General features: G+C 47.6%; 4 protein-coding genes across 6 annotated transcripts in view; 3 read left to right on the forward strand and 1 right to left on the reverse strand.

The window, feature by feature from the left end:
- swap70b (switching B cell complex subunit SWAP70b) overlaps positions 1-19,211 on the reverse strand; it is a 57,611-nt gene extending 38,400 nt beyond the window's left edge. The window contains exon 1 of the mRNA XM_049723713.1: positions 19,090-19,211. The gene's annotated coding sequence lies outside the window, so the exon portion shown is untranslated. The remainder of the gene's footprint in view (positions 1-19,089) is intronic.
- On the forward strand, positions 65-8,226 carry LOC125970934 (uncharacterized). The gene is made up of 11 exons (XM_049723735.2): positions 65-659; positions 1,076-1,321; positions 1,434-1,709; positions 1,922-2,182; positions 2,263-2,577; positions 2,647-2,758; positions 2,832-3,987; positions 4,799-4,862; positions 6,759-6,934; positions 7,119-7,217; positions 7,341-8,226. Exons 1-6 carry the CDS (start codon positions 614-616, stop codon positions 2,736-2,738), a joined length of 1,236 nt encoding a protein of 411 aa, XP_049579692.1. The 5' UTR covers positions 65-613; the 3' UTR covers positions 2,739-2,758; positions 2,832-3,987; positions 4,799-4,862; positions 6,759-6,934; positions 7,119-7,217; positions 7,341-8,226.
- Positions 10,222-13,572, forward strand: LOC125970937 (uncharacterized). The gene is made up of 7 exons (XM_049723738.2): positions 10,222-10,819; positions 11,236-11,481; positions 11,594-11,869; positions 12,082-12,342; positions 12,423-12,737; positions 12,807-12,918; positions 12,992-13,572. Exons 1-6 carry the CDS (start codon positions 10,774-10,776, stop codon positions 12,896-12,898), a joined length of 1,236 nt encoding a protein of 411 aa, XP_049579695.1. The 5' UTR covers positions 10,222-10,773; the 3' UTR covers positions 12,899-12,918; positions 12,992-13,572.
- ampd3b (adenosine monophosphate deaminase 3b) lies at positions 13,777-21,913 on the forward strand. Of its 3 annotated transcripts, XM_049723701.2 has the most exons (18): positions 14,068-14,147; positions 14,953-15,016; positions 15,086-15,317; positions 15,466-15,763; positions 17,579-17,801; positions 17,873-18,041; positions 18,170-18,335; positions 18,415-18,634; positions 18,823-18,952; positions 19,018-19,212; positions 19,280-19,411; positions 19,495-19,658; positions 19,735-19,861; positions 19,959-20,122; positions 20,745-20,865; positions 21,064-21,237; positions 21,309-21,419; positions 21,519-21,913. In XM_049723701.2, the coding sequence occupies exons 4-18, from the start codon at positions 15,742-15,744 to the stop codon at positions 21,693-21,695; spliced, it is 2,295 nt and encodes a 764-aa protein (XP_049579658.1). In that variant the 5' UTR covers positions 14,068-14,147; positions 14,953-15,016; positions 15,086-15,317; positions 15,466-15,741; the 3' UTR covers positions 21,696-21,913. The 3 variants fall into 3 exon arrangements, with proteins under 3 accessions (XP_049579646.1, XP_068507301.1, XP_049579658.1); XM_068651200.1 differs by lacking the exon at positions 15,086-15,317 and having other exon boundaries at positions 14,062-14,147; XM_049723689.2 differs by lacking the exons at positions 15,086-15,317; positions 15,466-15,763 and having other exon boundaries at positions 13,777-14,147.
- Positions 21,914-21,966: the final 53 nt, after the last annotated feature.

Genomic DNA, 21,966 nt, shown 5'->3' on the forward strand with positions numbered 1-21,966 from the left:
AGATTGATGTAAAATGAACAATAAGGTTTAAGAATAATCAATAATCACATCGATAGATAGAAAATATAAAGAATACGTCTTTTTCAAATTTTGAATTGCGCTTCAAAGAATGCGTGCCAATCCCCATTTTATATTATGCAACTGCGGGACGAAGTGTAAGAGAGTCAAGTCAAGCGATCGACGGCAAGACAGGTACTGCATCGTCATCATTTTATGCCCACTTCAAAAGAAGCGTGGCGCGCCATTTTGCACATTTGGCTGACTCATTAGCCCGTTTGTCTTGAACTCCTAACGACGGTAGGAATCAAGTTGGTCGCCGCGCAACAACTTGCAAGACTTCCTTGCAAGTGGTGACGTGGCTCGCTCCTGTCAACCTGGCAGACGCTTTGACATAAAGCGAAGCGCGCGCGGGCTCTGCGTGTCAAAGCGGCGTGACGTCACGCACCTTGCGGGTAGCAGGCAGAGCTCGCGTCCGACAGTCATTTGATTCGCTTGTCGAGTCTGAGCAGCCAGTCAGCCAGCCAGCCAGCCAACGAAACCCAACCACCCAGCCAGCCAGCCAGCCAACCCACCCACCGACCCAAGCCAGCCGCTCGCTCGCTGCGCCATCACCATGAAGCTTGTGACAATCCTCTTGCTGTTCTGCGTCCACTCGGCAGGTGGTAAAACTTTTCACACTTTCGACGCAATCCGATTGATTGAAGTTGGTTCAAAGCGGCAAGCAATAAAGCAGCCAATCAAAAAGACTGCATCTTGAAGCCAATCGATTCATTGTCAAATAAGTCCAAAGCGTCAAAAGCTAAAAGACAAGCCATGTTGATGTGGAAAAAGGCCCACTTTGTTGGGACAATGTTTTGCACCTTCATTTTGGGAATTGCATTTGGACACGTCCATGGCGACGGTGGCAAAATGGCTCGCGGAGAACGTCCCGAAAGCGAGTTGCACAAATGACATAGCTCAATGCTAAAAATCCACTTTGTGCCTTGAAGTAGCTTCTGTCGCTACAATCGTTGGTGTCCTTTTAGTACACAGCGGGAGGAGTAAGCGCATGCTTTGGCCATCTCTGCTCTTCCAGATCCGGCATCGTGCTCGGGCACGGAGAACATGGTGGTGTTCTGCGCAAAAGACGACGCCCTCACAATAGAGAATACTGCAACCCAATGGAACTTCCAAACACCAAATGCGGCCGTCCACAGCAATTTGGCGTATGATGCCACTGCTCCAGCGGGTTTAAAGGGCACCCTGGAAGCAAAGAACACCGGCGTGTACTTTGCCACTTCCGGTGGAACGGTGAACAAGTACACCATCATTGTTGATGCCAGTAAGTTACACGCCTATTGTCTGGCTGCGTGCCAGCGTTCCTTTTTGACCGCCTGCGCTTGGACTTTGCTATTGCGGTGAATAACTCGTACAACTGTTTTGGGCTTTTTCAGAGGCCTGCACCGAGGGCATTACCAACGTTTGCGACGTCGCGGTTGGTGGCTCCATCAAATTGGCCTCCGGACACACTGGAGCTGTCACATGGGTGTTTAAAGGCAAGGATGGCTCCGAAAAGCCCGTCTCTGACACAGGCGCTAATGATCCGCCCAAGTTCATCGACACCGACAAGAAAGAGTTGGGCCTCTTCAACATGGGAAAAGCTCAAAGCGGGACGTACGAGGCCTCGGTGACCGGTGGAGACACCGAAAAGTTTCAAGTTGAAGTCCGAAGTAAGTTTGCCGTCGCAGCTCTCGCGCTCCTTTCACTCCCTTTACGCAAAGGGATACCACGTGTTTGTTGAAAGTCTCGAGGTAGCCGCTCAGACAATTCAGGGAACACAGCGGCAGGCGGCCCACCCTCTCCGACGGGCAATTGTTCCCGTGGCTCAGGACGACGAGACGAGGGGGCCCCGATTTGCATCTCATTTCCTCTTTCCCAACAGCTACTGTCACTTCTGCCACAGTGGAGAAGAAAAATAGCTGCGATTTGACCCTGGAGTGCAAGGTCGAGGGTGATGTCAAGACCATCTCGTGGGCCAAAAATGGGACCCCCATGACTAACAATGGTGCTAAGATTAAGATCGAGAACACCATGTTGACCATCGGCAACCTTGGCACGCCTGACACCGGTAAATACACTTGCAAGGCCGAAGGCTACGTCACTGACGAGAAGACTAGCAACGCCTTTGATTACACCTACGCAGGTAAGTAGAGGGCCCTTGGAAAGCACCATCCCAGAAATGTTGCCCGCCCCTTGCAAAGCGCTTCTTCCTGTTTTTGACAGCTCCCACAGCCATCTCCAAGGTCAGCATCAGCCGGAGTGGCAGGATCCTCACGTGTGCGGCCCAGGGTGACGTCCGAAAATACCAGTGGCTGAAGGACGAAGCCAATGTCGCACACGGTGACGGCACGGTGGGCAATGACGGCTCCAAGTTCACTTTGGCCGCTCGGGCTAAAGGCAACTTCGTTTGCGAGGTGACCGGCTGCACTGACTCAAAAGTCAAGTCCGAGGCCATCCTCGTCAACAGCGAGACCGAGGAGACCGAGGAGACCGAGGAGACCGAGAAGAACACCGAGAAGACCCCCATTGACAACCCGAGTGAGTATTTGCATGTCAGTGGAGCAAGCCCCCCGCCCGGGCCAATGTTGTTTGCCATCTTTGCTCTAGACCTTCCGGGCGCAGCCACCCGGGGCGTGTCCTGCTCCGTCGCTCTGCTGGTGATAAGCGTCCTTGTTGGGCTCTACGTGATGATGCTGTAGATGCCGCCGCCGCCAGCCGGGTGAGCCGCCATTTGTCGTCCACCGTGGCTACGCTGCGCTTTGTCTAACCGGCGGCTCTCTGCTTTTCCTCAGACGAGAGATCCTGGAGGCGCTTCCATTTTTCTTTTTTCATTCGTTCATTCTGCAATTTAAACCCAAAAAAAAAGAATCCAGCACGAAACACAGAAAGCGGATCGGGAGAAGCGGGAAGGCAGTGGCGGCGTTGACGGCGGCGGCACGAGGCCCTCGTCCATCCGGCGTCCATCTGGCTTGAGGGAGGGCAACGCGCGAGTCGCCTGAGCGGTTGGCCTTCGACTTGTTTGCAGCAGGAGAGGAGGGGCCGAGCGAGTGCTTTCTTATTCAATTTTCGTCTACTGATTGAATGGATTCTATTCTCTGATTGAACTAGCCCCAGCTAGCACTTCATTTCTTATACTTACTCCATTGATTGATTACATGTACAATTGATTCCATGCATGCTTTAACATTGGGACTGTTGGCAAACGTTTTGTTTCCACGCTGGAAGGTGGTCAACGCGATTGGGTGAATTTGATGGTGCAACTTTGTGCATTTGCTTTGAGCGCAGTGGAAGGAGGAAGGCCTTGGTTGAATTGGATGGTGCAACTTTGCGTTGGGGTCACGTGGCGACATGAAACAATAAAGTCTTCATCCCAGTTTGTGTCACTGAGTCGTGCGCGACGCCATCTTGTGGCCCAACGGGCCAAGCATGAGTTGGTGGAATTGGATGGTGCAACTTTGCATTGGAAAGTCTTCATCCCAGTTTGTCACTGAATCGTGCGCGACGCCATCTTGTGGCCCAACGGGCCGACGCACTGCGGCTGGCTCATTTCACCACGGCACACAACAGGGTGAGACGAGCAGAGATCAAATGGTCAGCCGCGATGGATACAACTTTCTTGCATGCACTTTTCAATCAAATGGAACTATCAAACTTTCTCGCATGATCTTTTCAATCAAATGTTGGCGTCTCCTGGCGTACTGTACCTAATGAAGTGACCGATTATTGGCGCTCGCAAGAAGGCCGTGCAGACCCTTTGAGGGGATGAGCGGTATGCCGCCATCTAGCGACGAGTAACAGGCGTGCAGTTTGCTTGTTTGGGGGGGCGGGGGCGCCTTTTCGTGAGCCTTTGTCTAATGATGTACAAACTTCCTGCTCAGCTTCCTCTATTGGGACTTGACGCTCTCGTCTTATGTGCAGTGAGACCCTCGGCAGGTTTCAATACATTAAGTAAGTACAACATTATCCATTTTAAAGTCAGGCGAATCTGTATATTGATTTTTTTCCCCTGAAACTAAAAATGTATTTATTGATCACTTTTTATGGCAACTTTTTTAATTCATTCCAATTTGTCGTAATCTTGTCCATTTTATAGAAATATGTGTTCATAATTTGGGCTTTGCAAAAGATATTTAAATTTTGTATAGATGCGTGTGTGTATATACACGAATACATTGGATACGATTAAAAATAATACCAAAAATATCTCTATAGTGGTAAATGGTAAACTGGGTCAATGTAACAAAACAAACGCAAGTAATTGATTGTTTTAGTGAGTAATACAAGACAAGTCAACATGATTATGTATAAAAAAAAAAAATAAGAAGAAGAAAATGGGAAGGGAGCAAATTTCCAACAAAGGACATCAACATTGACATTCCACTATCAGCATGGGAAAAGCAGTTACAGAGCAAGCATTTCCTCCAGTCAATCAAGTCTTGTCCTTTAAAGGAAAGTGAATGGAAAGTTCTTTAGATAGCCTCCTGCTAACATTTCTGTTTTTTGCTTTTGACAAACTTCAAGTTGGGTACCATACACACACGCGCACACACTTTGTGAATGTCACGTGACCAAACTCAGTGCCTAGAAAAATAAATAATTTGTGTTTTCAATGCTATTCTCTGATCATTTATTGGTAAATATTTTGCGGATACTCGAGCTACCCTGGGTGACTTCATTTTACAAACACTTGTTTGAAGTAAAGGGTGCACACTCCCAATTTTCACTGGGAACTCTTGTTGACCTTTGTTAATCTTCACAGGTCACAATGAGGAGAAGGGAAGCAGCCCTCTGCAAGCAACAATCCACGCCTTGCCTTGGGAGAGGTCAGTGGCTATTATCTTTCCACCCAGCGAGTGTCAGCGGGTTGTCGACAGCGTCTATTTGTTACAGCCGCACTGTCCTCACAACATTGTTTTCCCACCGACCTACAGTAAGCTGCAAAGACTCAAACGCTAAACGAGGACATAAACAGCTCATTTGATCGGAGCGTTAACAAAATATGAGCACTCGTCACAATTTGATTGCGGGTGCCATGGTAAATATACGCGTTCCCTCATTTAACAAAAGTCTGCGAGGTTCATGCTTCATGATCAACAACTGGTGCAGCAACACATGTAGACAGGTAGGGCAACACAGGCATGTAATACATTCTGCATAAAATGACCAATGTATTTATTATTCTGCCTCCTGGTGGCCGAAATGCGTATACCAGATGTTTAGGTTGCTATCTAGAAGCTTCCCTTTTTTTTTTTTTTTGCGACACCACCACCAGTTTCAACATCGCCACCTGATTCAACCGCCCCCCAGTAGCCATGACGTTCCCAATGGCCTAAAATAGAGACGTGAGGATGGACACGCCAGACGAAGGCTTCATTACTGCCCCCACCTGAATGCGTAAACAGACTGGCCTCAAAGCTCAGTGAGGAGGAAGATACTGGGCAGACGAGAAGGTGCCAGCTCCAGCAAGCGAGCAAGACATTTCCAGAAGAGGCCAAAGCAAATTATATAAGTGTTGAGCGAGAAGAGCAATCGAGTAGAAGCAGGCAGCATGGCCAAAGTCACCACAGAAGGTAGGATACGAGAAAAGCTCGCTACGCCGTCCTGGAAAATTACGTTGGAATGAATGGCGATAAAGTAAGACTCAACAAAAAAATGAAATTTGACTCTTAATAGGGATTCTAACCATGGTTATGGAAAGTATGTTTTTTTTTTTTTTTTGCAAAGTATAAACCATGCAATTGCTTCATATCCAAGTTATCATTCTGTGTGAATTGAAGTTATCGGAAAGTCGCCGTGGTCAGGTTTTGTCGTTTTCCAGGGCTGTAGGTCAAGGTCGAGCGAGGAATTGCTCAGCTGTCGCGTTTATGGCAGGCACACACGTGGCACACACGCCTATAGAAGCACGGAGGCCGTGACGGACGGACGGACAGTGTGCCAGTGTGGCGGCACGTGTGAAGATAAAGTTACGCGTTTGCACGGCGACGGCAGTCTCGTACGACAAACTACATTTAGGTTCCTTCGCAAACTCGGCCAACTCAATAAAACATCTGCTGTCCCTTGTGTGTCATCATATTAAGTTCAATTTAAAAACAGATTTGGGGAGAAGTCCAATCCAGTCAGGCCAAAAGATCATGAGAACCGAAACTATGAAATGCTAATATTGACATATTTTAGTGACAAGCTGGAATTTCGGTTTTGATTTCTGTCAAGGTTTACAAGCTACGTACATTTGACTGACAGCGAGGAAACTCAGCCTAACCCCCAAGGACAAATAATCCTTTCCCCAGCCACAGAAACTTGCAAAAATGAATAAAAACGCTGCACGCTCCATGCTAGGCTAGTAGTTAGCGCTGTGTGGTCTCAGGGAGGGACCACGTGCGGAACACACAAAAGCCAGTGACTGTCAAGTATGGACGGGAGATGTTTACTGGTGTAGGTGTAAATACAATTTGTATTTATTTTCCCACGCATGGTAAATAAAGTCCATTATAATATTATTTTGGGAAAACTGCTACTTGAAAGATTACAAGTTTTATTCCTGACAAAATATAGCTTTGCTCTTTTTTTTTTTTTTTCTGAATAAAAAAAACAACAACAAAAAAAGACTGTCTTTACGAAACATTTTGATTTGGGAGAAAAATTCTCAGTCCTTACGAGTACACGCAGTTTTTCCTTAATTGAATTGATCCTAACAGTCAAATGTCTGCCTGGACTTTCAGAATCTTTGTGCACGTCATCTCTGGCAGCTTTTTCTTCCTCTCGCTCGCTCGTTCGCTCGCCCGCCCGCCCGCCGGCCCCCCGCCAACATGAGGCTGGCGCTGCACACACTCGTCTGCTGCTGCTGCGTGCTAACGGCGGTGATGCCGCAAGCGAGGAGCATTGCGCTCCGGAAAAGGTGAGCCACACATTGGTCAAAGGTGAGCCACACAAAGGTCAAACTGATGTCAACGTAAAACATTGGGCCCAGTTCCATCCAATTTGTCCATCGATCCAAATCCATACGGACAACAATGACCTTTTGCGAGTTTTTTGGGGGGTTAACGTGGCTAAACATGCTGCTTGCTTCCTGTGCGCCTCAGGTTCAAAGGGCGCCTGGCAATGAAGAGGGACGTGTCCCCCGTCCTCATTGGAGCGCCACAGCAGGGTGGAGAGACAAAAATGGAATGGGCAGACTCCAGGTACACAAAATTCAACGATTCGAGTCTCCCGCCAAGACGAACGTCATCCGAATAACCTCGACTGTTATTAAAAGTGGCCGTTTCGAAGATGCAGCGTATGATGAGAACGTCTTTTTCTTGAAGCCTGCCGTTCAACATCCGAAGGCGCCGCGCGCCGTCCAAAACCTCCGGCTGCTTCCTGTTCTCATGCTCCTACCACGAGCTCATCCACCGCCTGAGCCAGATGCACGACAACGACAAAAAGGTGGCCAGCGCCCCAAAAGACAAGATGAACTCTATTGGGCGCCGCCGCCGCCGAGGCACCGACGAGCCTACGGAGGCGCCTGCGCCTCGCAGCGGGCCGGAGGAGATTGCTTGTTGGGTGTGCTTGCTAAGCGCAGACAAAGATCCAGGCAAGGCCTCTCTCGACGAGTCACTCGGACGGACGCCGAGCGAAGCGGAGCGACCTCGCCCGACCCGGCAAGCGCTCTTAGCAGCATTGCCCACTAAGGAAGACGGAGTTTGCTAGGAAACGATGACAGAGTATCTGGGAGAAAATGAACTGTCGGTGGAGTGGACAATCTTCTGAATACCGTATTTCCTGTATCTTGTAAATCGTCTGTTGGTATACAGGTGCAGCTCCATCAATTGGAATGTGCTGGAGTTTTGGGGTTTGTTTCAGTGGTTTAGTTCAGAAAGTGAATTTCATCATCCGGTGCAGTCGTCCACCATAAATTCACCGACTGACAGACACCTCTCTCTCTCTCGCTCTCTCTCGCTCGCGTTTTGCCGAAAACCTCTCTGGCGGTACTGTAACACCTTCAAGATTCCACAAGGCGGCGCCAAATCCCCGTCCGATGCAAAAGTACTAAACGTTGTCAGATGACGGCATAAGCAACAAAGTTTGAGCCTGCGATGTGCTTCGAGTGCATTGTTTATTTTTTCTTATTCTTTTGCTGCTGCTCAATCATTTGAAAGTCATTTAGTTGGAGTAGTATACTGGAATAAAGCAACATTTTTTTGTCCCTCCCCCATGTTTTAGTGAATTGAAACGTGCTTGTCCGTTTTGCTGCTGCTGCTGCTGTAGTTTTAGTAACTTGAGTGAAGTATTTGGTCTTTGCAAAGATACAGACTATCATATGACATGACATACAGATGGTTCCATTATCATATACAGATATTTAAAGAGAGCGCTTGGAGTTCGAATTGACTGCATTCGAAAGACTAGGCACGCGCAGCCAGCCGGTCGTAAACCAAGTGCATGCGTTGCACGCAAAACTGAAAGAGGAAACATTTCCAAATCTTTCCTCCGGTTGGAATGCCATGACTCAGTCCAGCGCGGCAGCCAGAAAAAGCAGAAAGAACTCCTTCCTCCCTTCAACCTTCATTCAGAAGAGGAGCCGTTGGCATAAAGAGCAAATGCATTTGGAAGTTTGCAAAAGCGCAAGGGCAAAACGTTGTAGCTCACGGGCCGGAGAGTCGTAATTGGCTGGAAGCAAGAGGAGATTAGGAATTGGCGCAAAGGGAGCAAACGATTGTGCCGTTCGTTCGCCTTGTTGGCTTTTGGGCCGACGCTTGGCCAGGAACACGGTGGCCACCGCTATCAAAAGCCATGAGAGCCAGGAGCGTTGGTTCCTAATCCCCTCTTGCTTCTTTCTCTTGCTCAGCCAGCACTCTGGTAGCTCGGCAACTGGAGAGCCCGTCGCCAAAGCCCTCGGCCATATCAAAAGCGGACAGAACAGGCGGCGGCGGCGGCGGAACGATGACAATGTGAGAAAAAGGAATCCGTTGAGCCTAACGGAGGCGGAATGAAAAGGCAGCTATCTCGATCCCTCGATAGCTCGGCAAAACGGTGGCGAGCTCCAAATTTCGTTGTGAGGTGTGATTTACATGAGGGAATAAAGTCAACAAATAATAATTAGGCACACAATAACATATGTCTGAAGGCCATCCATCGCCTTCACCCAATTATCTCAGGCCCATTCCTGCAGCAAGCGTGAGAGTATCTGTCGGGGATATTTGCAATCCATCATCACTTTGCCAAGAGCAGCCAGGAAGATGACTGACGCAACATTGCCACGAAAAGCGCTTGCAGGAGGTCGGATGGGGTCGAGGGAGGTCGAGGGCTTCAGCTTTGCCTTTGTCCTCTGATGCAAAGCGGCAGAGCTACCAAAGGTGCGGTCGGACGGCGGGGCCGCCGAGTCGCAAAGTGACGCGCCGGTCCTTTGAAGGCTTTGAATTCGGAGGATGTTGCTCAACCCGGAGGAGACAAACGGAAGGACGTTCCGTTCTGTTCCGTCTTTGAGTGCCATTGCAAACGTTTCCGTCGCAAGCAAGCTGCTTCAAAGCGGCTTGCCAAAATTGAAAAGAAGGAAAAAATCCTACAGCGTTGGAAATAATTGTATTTATTCATATGTATGTATTTAATTGGAATCCACCTTAAAGAATGCGGGCCGATACCGACTTTATGTAACGCGACCTCTGGACGAACCATAACAGAGCAGACCGACCGCTCGAGCCTAATTTTTGATTGAAAACGAAAAGTAACGAAAAGAAATGCAAACATGATATATTTCTTCGAAAATGATTGTATGTATTTATTTCTTTAACGTAACGCAAGCCCTGGACGAACTATCACCGATGTTTTTTTTCAGATTGATGGAAAATGAACAATAACGATAAGAATAATAAATAATTCTATGGGTGCACTATGTCTACATTATATGAGAGATATTCCTTTTGAAATCATTGTAGTCATTTAATGTTACGCAACCTCTGGACGAACTATCCCGATGTTTTTTTTTTCAGTTTGATTGAAAATGAACAATAAGGATAAGCATAATAAATAATTCTATGGGTGCACTATGTCTACATTATATGAGAGATATTTCTTTTGAAATCATTGTATTCATTTAATGTGACGCAACCTCTGGACGAACTATCACCGGTGTTTTTTTTTTTTTCAGATTGATGTAAAATGAACAATAAGGTTTAAGAATAATCAATAATCACATCGATAGATAGAAAATATAAAGAATACGTCTTTTTCAAATTTTGAATTGCGCTTCAAAGAATGCGTGCCAATCCCCATTTTATATTATGCAACTGCGGGACGAAGTGTAAGAGAGTCAAGTCAAGCGATCGACGGCAAGACAGGTACTGCATCGTCATCATTTTATGCCCACTTCAAAAGAAGCGTGGCGCGCCATTTTGCACATTTGGCTGACTCATTAGCCCGTTTGTCTTGAACTCCTAACGACGGTAGGAATCAAGTTGGTCGCCGCGCAACAACTTGCAAGACTTCCTTGCAAGTGGTGACGTGGCTCGCTCCTGTCAACCTGGCAGACGCTTTGACATAAAGCGAAGCGCGCGCGGGCTCTGCGTGTCAAAGCGGCGTGACGTCACGCACCTTGCGGGTAGCAGGCAGAGCTCGCGTCCGACAGTCATTTGATTCGCTTGTCGAGTCTGAGCAGCCAGTCAGCCAGCCAGCCAGCCAACGAAACCCAACCACCCAGCCAGCCAGCCAGCCAACCCACCCACCGACCCAAGCCAGCCGCTCGCTCGCTGCGCCATCACCATGAAGCTTGTGACAATCCTCTTGCTGTTCTGCGTCCACTCGGCAGGTGGTAAAACTTTTCACACTTTCGACGCAATCCGATTGATTGAAGTTGGTTCAAAGCGGCAAGCAATAAAGCAGCCAATCAAAAAGACTGCATCTTGAAGCCAATCGATTCATTGTCAAATAAGTCCAAAGCGTCAAAAGCTAAAAGACAAGCCATGTTGATGTGGAAAAAGGCCCACTTTGTTGGGACAATGTTTTGCACCTTCATTTTGGGAATTGCATTTGGACACGTCCATGGCGACGGTGGCAAAATGGCTCGCGGAGAACGTCCCGAAAGCGAGTTGCACAAATGACATAGCTCAATGCTAAAAATCCACTTTGTGCCTTGAAGTAGCTTCTGTCGCTACAATCGTTGGTGTCCTTTTAGTACACAGCGGGAGGAGTAAGCGCATGCTTTGGCCATCTCTGCTCTTCCAGATCCGGCATCGTGCTCGGGCACGGAGAACATGGTGGTGTTCTGCGCAAAAGACGACGCCCTCACAATAGAGAATACTGCAACCCAATGGAACTTCCAAACACCAAATGCGGCCGTCCACAGCAATTTGGCGTATGATGCCACTGCTCCAGCGGGTTTAAAGGGCACCCTGGAAGCAAAGAACACCGGCGTGTACTTTGCCACTTCCGGTGGAACGGTGAACAAGTACACCATCATTGTTGATGCCAGTAAGTTACACGCCTATTGTCTGGCTGCGTGCCAGCGTTCCTTTTTGACCGCCTGCGCTTGGACTTTGCTATTGCGGTGAATAACTCGTACAACTGTTTTGGGCTTTTTCAGAGGCCTGCACCGAGGGCATTACCAACGTTTGCGACGTCGCGGTTGGTGGCTCCATCAAATTGGCCTCCGGACACACTGGAGCTGTCACATGGGTGTTTAAAGGCAAGGATGGCTCCGAAAAGCCCGTCTCTGACACAGGCGCTAATGATCCGCCCAAGTTCATCGACACCGACAAGAAAGAGTTGGGCCTCTTCAACATGGGAAAAGCTCAAAGCGGGACGTACGAGGCCTCGGTGACCGGTGGAGACACCGAAAAGTTTCAAGTTGAAGTCCGAAGTAAGTTTGCCGTCGCAGCTCTCGCGCTCCTTTCACTCCCTTTACGCAAAGGGATACCACGTGTTTGTTGAAAGTCTCGAGGTAGCCGCTCAGACAATTCAGGGAACACAGCGGCAGGCGGCCCACCCTCTCCGACGGGCAATTGTTCCCGTGGCTCAGGACGACGAGACGAGGGGGCCCCGATTTGCATCTCATTTCCTCTTTCCCAACAGCTACTGTCACTTCTGCCACAGTGGAGAAGAAAAATAGCTGCGATTTGACCCTGGAGTGCAAGGTCGAGGGTGATGTCAAGACCATCTCGTGGGCCAAAAATGGGACCCCCATGACTAACAATGGTGCTAAGATTAAGATCGAGAACACCATGTTGACCATCGGCAACCTTGGCACGCCTGACACCGGTAAATACACTTGCAAGGCCGAAGGCTACGTCACTGACGAGAAGACTAGCAACGCCTTTGATTACACCTACGCAGGTAAGTAGAGGGCCCTTGGAAAGCACCATCCCAGAAATGTTGCCCGCCCCTTGCAAAGCGCTTCTTCCTGTTTTTGACAGCTCCCACAGCCATCTCCAAGGTCAGCATCAGCCGGAGTGGCAGGATCCTCACGTGTGCGGCCCAGGGTGACGTCCGAAAATACCAGTGGCTGAAGGACGAAGCCAATGTCGCACACGGTGACGGCACGGTGGGCAATGACGGCTCCAAGTTCACTTTGGCCGCTCGGGCTAAAGGCAACTTCGTTTGCGAGGTGACCGGCTGCACTGACTCAAAAGTCAAGTCCGAGGCCATCCTCGTCAACAGCGAGACCGAGGAGACCGAGGAGACCGAGGAGACCGAGAAGAACACCGAGAAGACCCCCATTGACAACCCGAGTGAGTATTTGCATGTCAGTGGAGCAAGCCCCCCGCCCGGGCCAATGTTGTTTGCCATCTTTGCTCTAGACCTTCCGGGCGCAGCCACCCGGGGCGTGTCCTGCTCCGTCGCTCTGCTGGTGATAAGCGTCCTTGTTGGGCTCTACGTGATGATGCTGTAGATGCCGCCGCCGCCAGCCGGGTGAGCCGCCATTTGTCGTCCACCGTGGCTACGCTGCGCTTTGTCTAACCGGCGGCTCTCTGCTTTTCCTCAGACGAGAGATCCTGGAGGCGCTTCCATTTTTCTTTTTTCATTCGTTCATTCTGCAATTTAAACCCAAAAAAAAAGAATCCAGCACGAAACACAGAAAGCGGATCGGGAGAAGCGGGAAGGCAGTGGCGGCGTTGACGGCGGCGGCACGAGGCCCTCGTCCATCCGGCGTCCATCTGGCTTGAGGGAGGGCAACGCGCGAGTCGCCTGAGCGGTTGGCCTTCGACTTGTTTGCAGCAGGGGAGGAGGGGCCGAGCGAGTGCTTTCTTATTCAATTTTCGTCTACTGATTGAATGGATTCTATTCTCTGATTGAACTAGCCCCAGCTAGCACTTCATTTCTTATACTTACTCCATTGATTGATTACATGTACAATTGATTCCATGCATGCTTTAACATTGGGACTGTTGGCAAACGTTTTGTTTCCACGCTGGAAGGTGGTCAACGCGATTGGGTGAATTTAATGGTGCAACTTTGTGCATTTGCTTTGAGCGCAGTGGAAGGAGGAAGGCCTTGGTTGAATTGGATGGTGCAACTTTGCGTTGGGGTCACGTGGCGACATGAAACAATAAAGTCTTCATCCCAGTTTGTGTCACTGAGTCGTGCGCGACGCCATCTTGTGGCCCAACGGGCCAAGCATGAGTTGGTGGAATTGGATGGTGCAACTTTGCATTGGAAAGTCTTCATCCCAGTTTGTCACTGAATCGTGCGCGACGCCATCTTGTGGCCCAACGGGCCGACGCACTGCGGCTGGCTCATTTCACCACGGCACACAACAGGGTGAGACGAGCAGAGATCAAATGGTCAGCCGCGATGGATACAACTTTCTTGCGTGCACTTTTCAATCAAATGGAACTATCAAACTTTCTCGCATGATCTTTTCAATCAAATGTTGGCGTCTCCTGGCGTACTGTACCTAATGAAGTGACCGATTATTGGCGCTCGCAAGAAGGCCGTGCAGACCCTTTGAGGGGATGAGCGGTATGCCGCCATCTAGCGACGAGTAACAGGCGTGCAGTTTGCTTGTTTGGGGGGGCGGGGGCGCCTTTTCGTGAGCCTTTGTCTAATGATGTACAAACTTCCTACTCAGCTTCCTCTATTGGGACTTGAAGCTCTCGTCTTATGTGCAGTGAGACCCTCGGCAGGTTTCAATACATTAAGTAAGTACAACATTATCCATTTTAAAGTCAGGCGAATCTGTATATTGATTTTTTTCCCCTGAAACTAAAAATGTATTTATTGATCACTTTATATGGCAACTTTTTTTATTCATTCCAATTTGTCGTAATCTTGTCCATTTTATAGAAATATGTGTTCATAATTTGGGCTTTGCAAAAGATATTTAAATTTTGTATAGATGTGTGTGTATATACACGAATACATTGGATACGATTAAAAATAATACCAAAAATATTATCTCTATAGTGGTAAATGGTAAACTGGGTCAATGTAACAAAACAAACGCAAGTAATTGATTGTTTTAGTGAGTAATACAAGACAAGTCAACATGATTATGTATAAAAAAATAAATAAGAAAATGGGAAGGGAGCAAATTTCCAACAAAGGACATCAACATTGACATTCCACTATCAGCATGGGAAAAGCAGTTACAGAGCAAGCATTTCCTCCAGTCAATCAAGTCTTGTCCTTTAAAGGAAAGTGAATGGAAAGTTCTTTAGATAGCCTCCTGCTAACATTTCTGTTTTTTGCTTTTGACAAACTTCAAGTTGGGTACCATACACACACGCGCACACACTTTGTGAATGTCACGTGACCAAACTCAGTGCCTAGAAAAATAAATAATTTGTGTTTTCAATGCTATTCTCTGATCATTTATTGGTAAATATTTTGCGGATACTCGAGCTACCCTGGGTGACTTCATTTTACAAACACTTGTTTGAAGTAAACGGTGCACACTCCTAATTTTCACTGGGAACTCTTGTTGACCTTTGTTAATCTTCACAGGTCACAATGAGGAGAAGGGAAGCAGCCCTCTGCAAGCAACAATCCACGCCTTGCCTTGGGAGAGGTCAGTGGCTATTATCTTTCCACCCAGCGAGTGTCAGCGGGTTGTCGACAGCGTCTATTTATGTTACAGCCGCACTGTCCTCACAACATTGTTTTCCCACCGACCTACAGTAAGCTGCAAAGACTCAAACTCTAAACGAGGACATAAACAGCTCATTTGATCGGAGCGTTAACAAAATATGAGCACTCGTCACAATTTGATTGCGGGTGCCATGGTAAATATACGCGTTCCCTCATTTAACAAAAGTCTGCTAGGTTCATGCTTCATGATCAACAACTGGTGCAGCAACACATGTAGACAGGTAGGGCAACACAGGCATATAATACATTCTGCATAAAATGACCAATGTATTTATTATTCTGCCTCCTGGTGGCCGAAATGTGTATACCAGATGTTTAGGTTGCTATCTAGAAGCTTCCCTTTTTTTTTTTTTGCGACACCACCACCAGTTTCAACATCGCCACCTGATTCAACCGCCCCCCAGTAGCCATGACGTTCCCGATGGCCTAAAATAGAGACGTGAGGATGGACACGCCAGACGAAGGCTTCATTACTGCCCCCACCTGAATGCGTAAACAGACTGGCCTCAAAGCTCAGTGAGGAGGAAGATACTGGGCAGACGAGAAGGTGCCAGCTCCAGCAAGCGAGCAAGACATTTCCAGAAGAGGCCAAAGCAAATTATATAAGTGTTGAGCGAGAAGAGCAAACGAGTAGAAGCAGGCAGCATGGCCAAAGTCACCACAGAAGGTAGGATACGAGAAAAGCTCGCTACGCCGTCCTGGAAAATTACGTTTTTAAAGTTGGAATGAATGGCGATAAAGTAAGACTCAACAAAAAAATGAAATTTGACTCTTAATAGGGATTCTAACCATGGTTATGGAAAGTATGTTTTTTTTTTTTTTTTTTGCAAAGTATAAACCATGCAATTGCTTCATATCCAAGTTATCATTCTGTGTGAATTGAAGTTATCGGAAAGTCGCCGTGGTCAGGTTTTGTCGTTTTCCAGGGCTGTAGGTCAAGGTCGAGCGAGGAATTGCTCAGCTGTCGCGTTTATGGCAGGCACACACGTGGCACACACGCCTATAGAAGCACGGAGGCCGTGACGGACGGACGGACAGTGTGCCAGTGTGGCGGCACGTGTGAAGATAAAGTTACGCGTTTGCACGGTGACGGCAGTCTCGTACGACAAACTACATTTAGGTTCCTTCGCAAACTCGGCCAACTCAATAAAACATCTGCTGTCCCTTGTGTGTCATCATATTAAGTTCAATTTAAAAACAGATTTGGAGAGAAGTCCAATCCAGTCAGGCCAAAAGATCATGAGAACCGAAACTATGAAATGCTAATATTGACATAATTGTACTAAGTTCATTTTGTTTTTCCTTATTTAATCACTTCACAGGTTTCTTTTATATCAAACAAATGGTTTTAGGTTATTCACCTGACATGTTTCGGCGGTTTCTTCCGCCTTCATCAGAGTGTCACAGATGTGATGGTGACGCGTCTTTATCAGCTGATCGATCGACGAAGGCGCGGCTCACCTGTCAGATTTGACAGGTGAGCCACGCCCTCCGCTGTCCATTCACCTCTCCAGAATGCTGTTCCAGGTTTGAGAGAGCATATAGGCTCCCTCATCCCTGTTGATGGTTCTCGGGCCCCGCTTGCGGATCTCGATAGCCTCCCTGAAGAAAATAAACATCAGCGTTGGATCAGGGAGGCTATCGAGATCCGCAAGCGGGGCCCGAGAACCATCAACAGGGATGAGGGAGCCTATATGCTCTCTCAAACCTGGAACAGCATTCTGGAGAGGTGAATGGACAGCGGAGGGCGTGGCTCACCTGTCAAATCTGACAGGTGAGCCGCGCCTTCGTCGATCGATCAGCTGATAAAGACGCGTGACCATCACATCTGTGACACTCTGATGAAGGCGGAAGAAACCGCCGAAACATGTCAGGTGAATAACCTAAAACCATTTGTTTGATATAAAAGAAACCTGTGAAGTGGCTAATATTGACATATTTTAGTGACAAGCTGGAATTTCGGTTTTGATTTCTGTCAAGGTTTACAAGCTACGTACATTTGACTGACAGCGAGGAAACTCAGCCTAACCCCCAAGGACAAATAATCCTTTCCCCAGCCACAGAAACTTGCAAAAATGAATAAAAACGCTGCACGCTCCATGCTAGGCTAGTAGTTAGCGCTGTGTGGTCTCAGGGAGGGACCACGTGCGGAACACACAAAAGCCAGTGACTGTCAAGTATGGACGGGAGATGTTTACTGGTGTAGGGTTTCAAAGCCTGTCAGGTTCTCAAGCAGGTCAGGCCTCCGGCTGGTGGCTCAACTTCATATGACTGGCGTTGCATGCATGTTCTTTCTACCCTGGTGGCCAGCATAGAGCAAGAACTGCTGCACGTTAGCAACTCGCTAAGTCGACTGTAAAAAATAAAAAGGCATTTCACGTAGATTATCTGACGTCTGCTGAGACTTCACACTTGAATCCATCGGCGAAATCATGCTGCATCATGCTGCACGATTAAAATAAAACAAAATATACCTTTGCAGAGGTGCCACGGCTTTTCCCCAAAATATCCATGAGCGATGTGGATGAGAAGGTACGTCTCCTGGCTGAAAAAGTCTACGCCTCCGCCTTGAAGGAGGAGAACACCAAAGACGCCATGGCCCTGTTCACTGTGCCCGAGGACTGTCCCATCGGTCTGCGAGAGGACCGCGAGCGCACGCTACAGAAAGAGTTGGCCGAGCAGCAGTCCAAGGAGACGGTCATGAGGTATGAGGACTGGACACCTGACAGATTTGCTCGGTTTTCTCTTGAGCCATTTTCGCCATGTGCGGCACCAGGAAGAAGACCTTCATGCTGAAGCGTTCCCAGTCCCTGCAGATTCCCACCGGAGATTGGAGCCTGTTGGCGCATTCGCCCGCGATCTCCCCAACCGCGCCCGAGCCGTCTTTTTCAGAGAGCTTCCCCGATTTCCAGAGAGTGACAATCAGCGGAGACTACTGCGCCGGGGTAAACATGGCCAACGACCTTCATGGCGGCGCCCTTCTGCAGCTGCTACTGGCTGGCAAAGGCCAAAGCCAAGTAAGCGTTTTATTTAGATTCCCCGATGTGATACGGAATCCATGCGCTTATCCCAGATCACCGTGGAGGATTATGAGCAAGCGGCCAAGAGCCTCCTGAGAGCGCTGTTCATCAGGGAAAAGTACTCCCGACTGGCCTACCACCGCTTTCCCAGGACCATTGCCCGGTTCCTTCGAAACGCAGAGGGAGAGAAGTGGCGAGAGGAGGATGAGGTCCTGCCAGGTTGGAAATGGTTTTGGGTCAAGTACAGTAAACCCCCGCCTCGTCGCAATTTCATTCAAGATCCATCTCTCAACTGTAGACGTCTGGCCGTTCCCCCGTGAAGACGAGGACCCGTACTCCATGGAGGGCATCCCCGAGAACTTGGAGTACCAGGTGCAGATGAAGGACGGTATCGTTCACGTTTACAACAACGCAGAGGCCCTGAAACGGCAGCAACCTCGCACGCTCCCCTACCCGGACTTTGAGACCTTTGCCATCGACCTGAGCCACGTACTTGCCATGATTGCTGATGGCCCCACGTAAGCATCATCTATATGGCACAGTTGACATTGCTAGAAGCTCACAGCAACAAACACAAAAAATAAAAAAATCGACACGGGTCACATGCCTTATTTTAACGCATTCACCGCCATTGACGGCTATAGACGTTCGAGATTTGAATTGGATTGGCATTTTTAATTAAAGGTTATTCCCCAATGTCTTGCAGGAAAACATACTGCCACAGACGACTGAACTTTTTATCCTCCAAATTTTACCTTCATGAAATGATGAATGAAATGGCTGAGCTCAAGGAGCTGAAGAGTGTTCCACATCGGGATTTTTACAACGTCAGAAAGGTCGGTTGAAGTTTGACTAAATCATGACCATCTTTGAGTTCTAAAACCAAGCCATTCAATCAAAGGTGGATACGCACATACATGCTGCCGCCTGCATGAACCAAAAGCACTTGTTGAAGTTCATCAAGACCACTTACCAGACAGAGAAAAGCCGTGTCGTCCTGGAGAAGGGCGGCCAGAAGTATACGCTGGAGCAGGTCTTCAAAAATCTCAACATGGATCCCTATGACCTCACGGTGGATTCTCTGGACGTGCATGCTGTAAGGACAAAAAGCATTGAAGCGGTCAACGCTACAAGTGCAAAGAGTTTATATTTGATCTTTTCAGGGGAGACAAACATTCCATCGCTTCGACAAATTCAACTCCAAGTACAACCCGGTGGGTGCCAGCGAATTGCGAGAGATTTACCTCAAGACTGACAACTACATCGAGGGAGATTATTTTGCACGTCTCATCAAGGTATGTTGACTTTTATCAGAGCAGTTTAAGGACAATAGAATTTTAAAAGGTAGTAGATCGAGAATCTACATCTTCTGTTTCAGGAAGTAGCAAAGGACCTGGAGGAGAGCAAGTACCAACACGCCGAGCCTCGTCTGTCCATTTACGGAAGATCAGCCAGCGAATGGGAGGGGCTTGCCACCTGGTTTATTCAGCACAAAGTCCATTCACCCAATTTGAGATGGATGATCCAGGTTCCTCGGATCTAGTAAGTGTTCTTGGTTCCATCTAGGTCCAAAAAGACTTTCTGAATCTTCATCAATTGATGTTCCTCTGTCCTACAGTGACATTTTCAGGTCGAAGAAACTGTTAACAAACTTTGCAAAGATGCTGGAGAACATCTTCATCCCCATCTTTGAGGCAACAATCAACCCGCAAAAGCACCCAGCGCTTCATGTTTTTCTAAAATATGTAAATACCTAACAAGCGTCAACCAAACAAATGTTTAGTGATGTTTGTTTCTCTGCTAACATTGCTCTTCCTCTGTGATGTTCATCTCCTTCTGCAGGTGACAGGATTTGACAGCGTGGATGACGAGTCCAAACACAGTGACCACTTGTTTTCATACAAAAGTCCAAAGCCTGAATCGTGGACCGCAGACGATAACCCGCCGTACACCTACTACCTGTTCTACATGTACGCTAACATCATGGTACTCAACAACCTGCGCAAGTGAGTCCTTTTGTTTGGTGGACCTCATTGGTGTTTTCACTTCACTTGTTGGGCTTGAGATATTTGCTACAGACTTCAATAATAAAACAAAGAAACAGCAGAAACCTGAGATTCAGATATAACGTACCAGCGAAGGGGTTTGGGTAGTTCTTCGGCGGGCAAACCCGAGCAAACAATTGAAATGAATTAATCAGCTGAGAGAGGCCATGACACCCCGCCGCCCTCTATTTAAAAAAAAAAAACTGTGTATTTTAATATAAATGCTTCTAGGGTTGTCAGCAGTTACGGTTTTAGAGACTTTTAAGAGTTATTTTAAAATAGTTATTCTAATGCTTGATAAAAAAAAAAGTACTATCGGCTCCCCCGCGCGCCATTTTGAATTAGAATCGGCTTCCGGAGTTGCACATACGTCACAGAAAATAAACGAATTTGATTGGACAGTTTTTATAAAACAAGAAACAGCCGCGGCGATTGGCGTGCCTTGGAAACACGGAGTGGGTGTGGCTTGCCAGGCTGAAGAAATAATAAAAATCAATAAATGCTATAAAATAATTTTAAAAAAAAAACACACACACATGGTGCCACTGTTTTTGTAACACACATTTTTTGCATCCTTCAAAAGGGAGCGTGGGTTGAACACCTTCCAGTTCCGTCCCCACTGTGGCGAGGCAGGCTCCATCACTCACCTGGTGTCCGCCTTCTTGACGGCGGATAACATCTCCCACGGCCTCAACTTGAAGAAGGTAATGCCGTCTTGTGCTTTGACAATTTTTTTTTCCATCACAAACTCAGACAAAAAGACATTTGGAGACTCAGCACCTAAGAATCAAAACCTCAAATGATCACAATATGTTCATCTCACCTTGCCGAGACATTTTGCATTCCCTGATGTTGGAAATCTAGTCCTTAAATCCTCATTTGGTACATCTCCTGTCCACCAGAGTCCAGTGTTGCAGTACCTCTACTACCTGGCCCAGGTCCCCATCGCCATGTCACCGCTGAGCAACAACAGCCTGTTCCTGCAATACTCCAAAAACCCACTGCGGGAGTTTCTCCAGAAGGGCCTGTGTGTATCGCTGTCCACCGACGACCCCTTGCAGTTCCACTACACAAAGGTTCGAACCCCTGCAAGATGACACACGTGGGCTTGCAGAGCAAGACATAATTGGATTTGAAACATTCACAGGAAGCGTTGATGGAGGAGTACGCCATCGCGGCTCAGCTCTGGAAACTCAGCACCTGCGACTTGTGCGAGATCGCCAGAAATAGTGTGCTGCAAAGCGGTTTGTCGCACCAGGTGAACACTATCTTCAAATATTTTTATGCTGGATAAAATTTAAATTCATCTAAATCTGTGTGAGAAAGCACAATCCACGTTTTGATGTATTGCTTCCAGGACAAGAAACATTTCCTGGGCTCCAACTATCTGCAAGACGGCCCCGAGGGCAACGACATAGGACGTACAAACGTGGCGCAAATCCGCATGGCGTACCGCCACGAGACACTATGCAACGAACTCAGCTTTTTAGTGGACGCCGTCAAAGCGGACGCCACCATTCCAGCGGTGGAGTGACATGAGTTTGGAAAGGTTTTAACGTTTTTGTTTTGTTTTGTTTTTTACAGAAAACACGAGCACATTTTGCATGTTCATCAAGAATATGAGATCAAAAAACTGAGTTGACAAATGCACAATTTTAAGTATATGTAGAGTAGGATTTTTTTTTTTTTACAAGTTTAGACGTGAAATGTTATTCTTAAAAATGTCTACGTGCAAATAAACTTAAATATGAAGATGCCTTGCATTTTTAATTTTTAATTTTTACAATTATACACAATATTTATTT

The sequence above is a fragment of the Syngnathus scovelli genome, chromosome 6, assembly GCF_024217435.2.
Source record: "Syngnathus scovelli strain Florida chromosome 6, RoL_Ssco_1.2, whole genome shotgun sequence".
NCBI classification, from domain to species: domain Eukaryota; kingdom Metazoa; phylum Chordata; class Actinopteri; order Syngnathiformes; family Syngnathidae; genus Syngnathus; species Syngnathus scovelli.

Coding starts and splice junctions, on each gene's coding strand:
- ampd3b (XM_049723689.2), top strand. CDS start 14,959: ATGAGGAGAAGGGAAGCAGCCCTCTGCAAGCAACAATCCACGCCTTGC. Junction 18,042..18,169: donor GCGGAGACTACTGCGCCGGG/GTAAACATGGCC, acceptor CGCTTATCCCAG/ATCACCGTGGAGGATTATGA. Junction 19,659..19,734: donor ATCCAGGTTCCTCGGATCTA/GTAAGTGTTCTT, acceptor TCTGTCCTACAG/TGACATTTTCAGGTCGAAGA.
- LOC125970934 (XM_049723735.2), top strand. CDS start 614: ATGAAGCTTGTGACAATCCTCTTGCTGTTCTGCGTCCACTCGGCAG. Junction 1,322..1,433: donor CACCATCATTGTTGATGCCA/GTAAGTTACACG, acceptor GGGCTTTTTCAG/AGGCCTGCACCGAGGGCATT. Junction 2,183..2,262: donor CTTTGATTACACCTACGCAG/GTAAGTAGAGGG, acceptor TGTTTTTGACAG/CTCCCACAGCCATCTCCAAG.
- LOC125970937 (XM_049723738.2), top strand. CDS start 10,774: ATGAAGCTTGTGACAATCCTCTTGCTGTTCTGCGTCCACTCGGCAG. Junction 10,820..11,235: donor GTTCTGCGTCCACTCGGCAG/GTGGTAAAACTT, acceptor CTGCTCTTCCAG/ATCCGGCATCGTGCTCGGGC. Junction 11,870..12,081: donor GTTTCAAGTTGAAGTCCGAA/GTAAGTTTGCCG, acceptor CTTTCCCAACAG/CTACTGTCACTTCTGCCACA.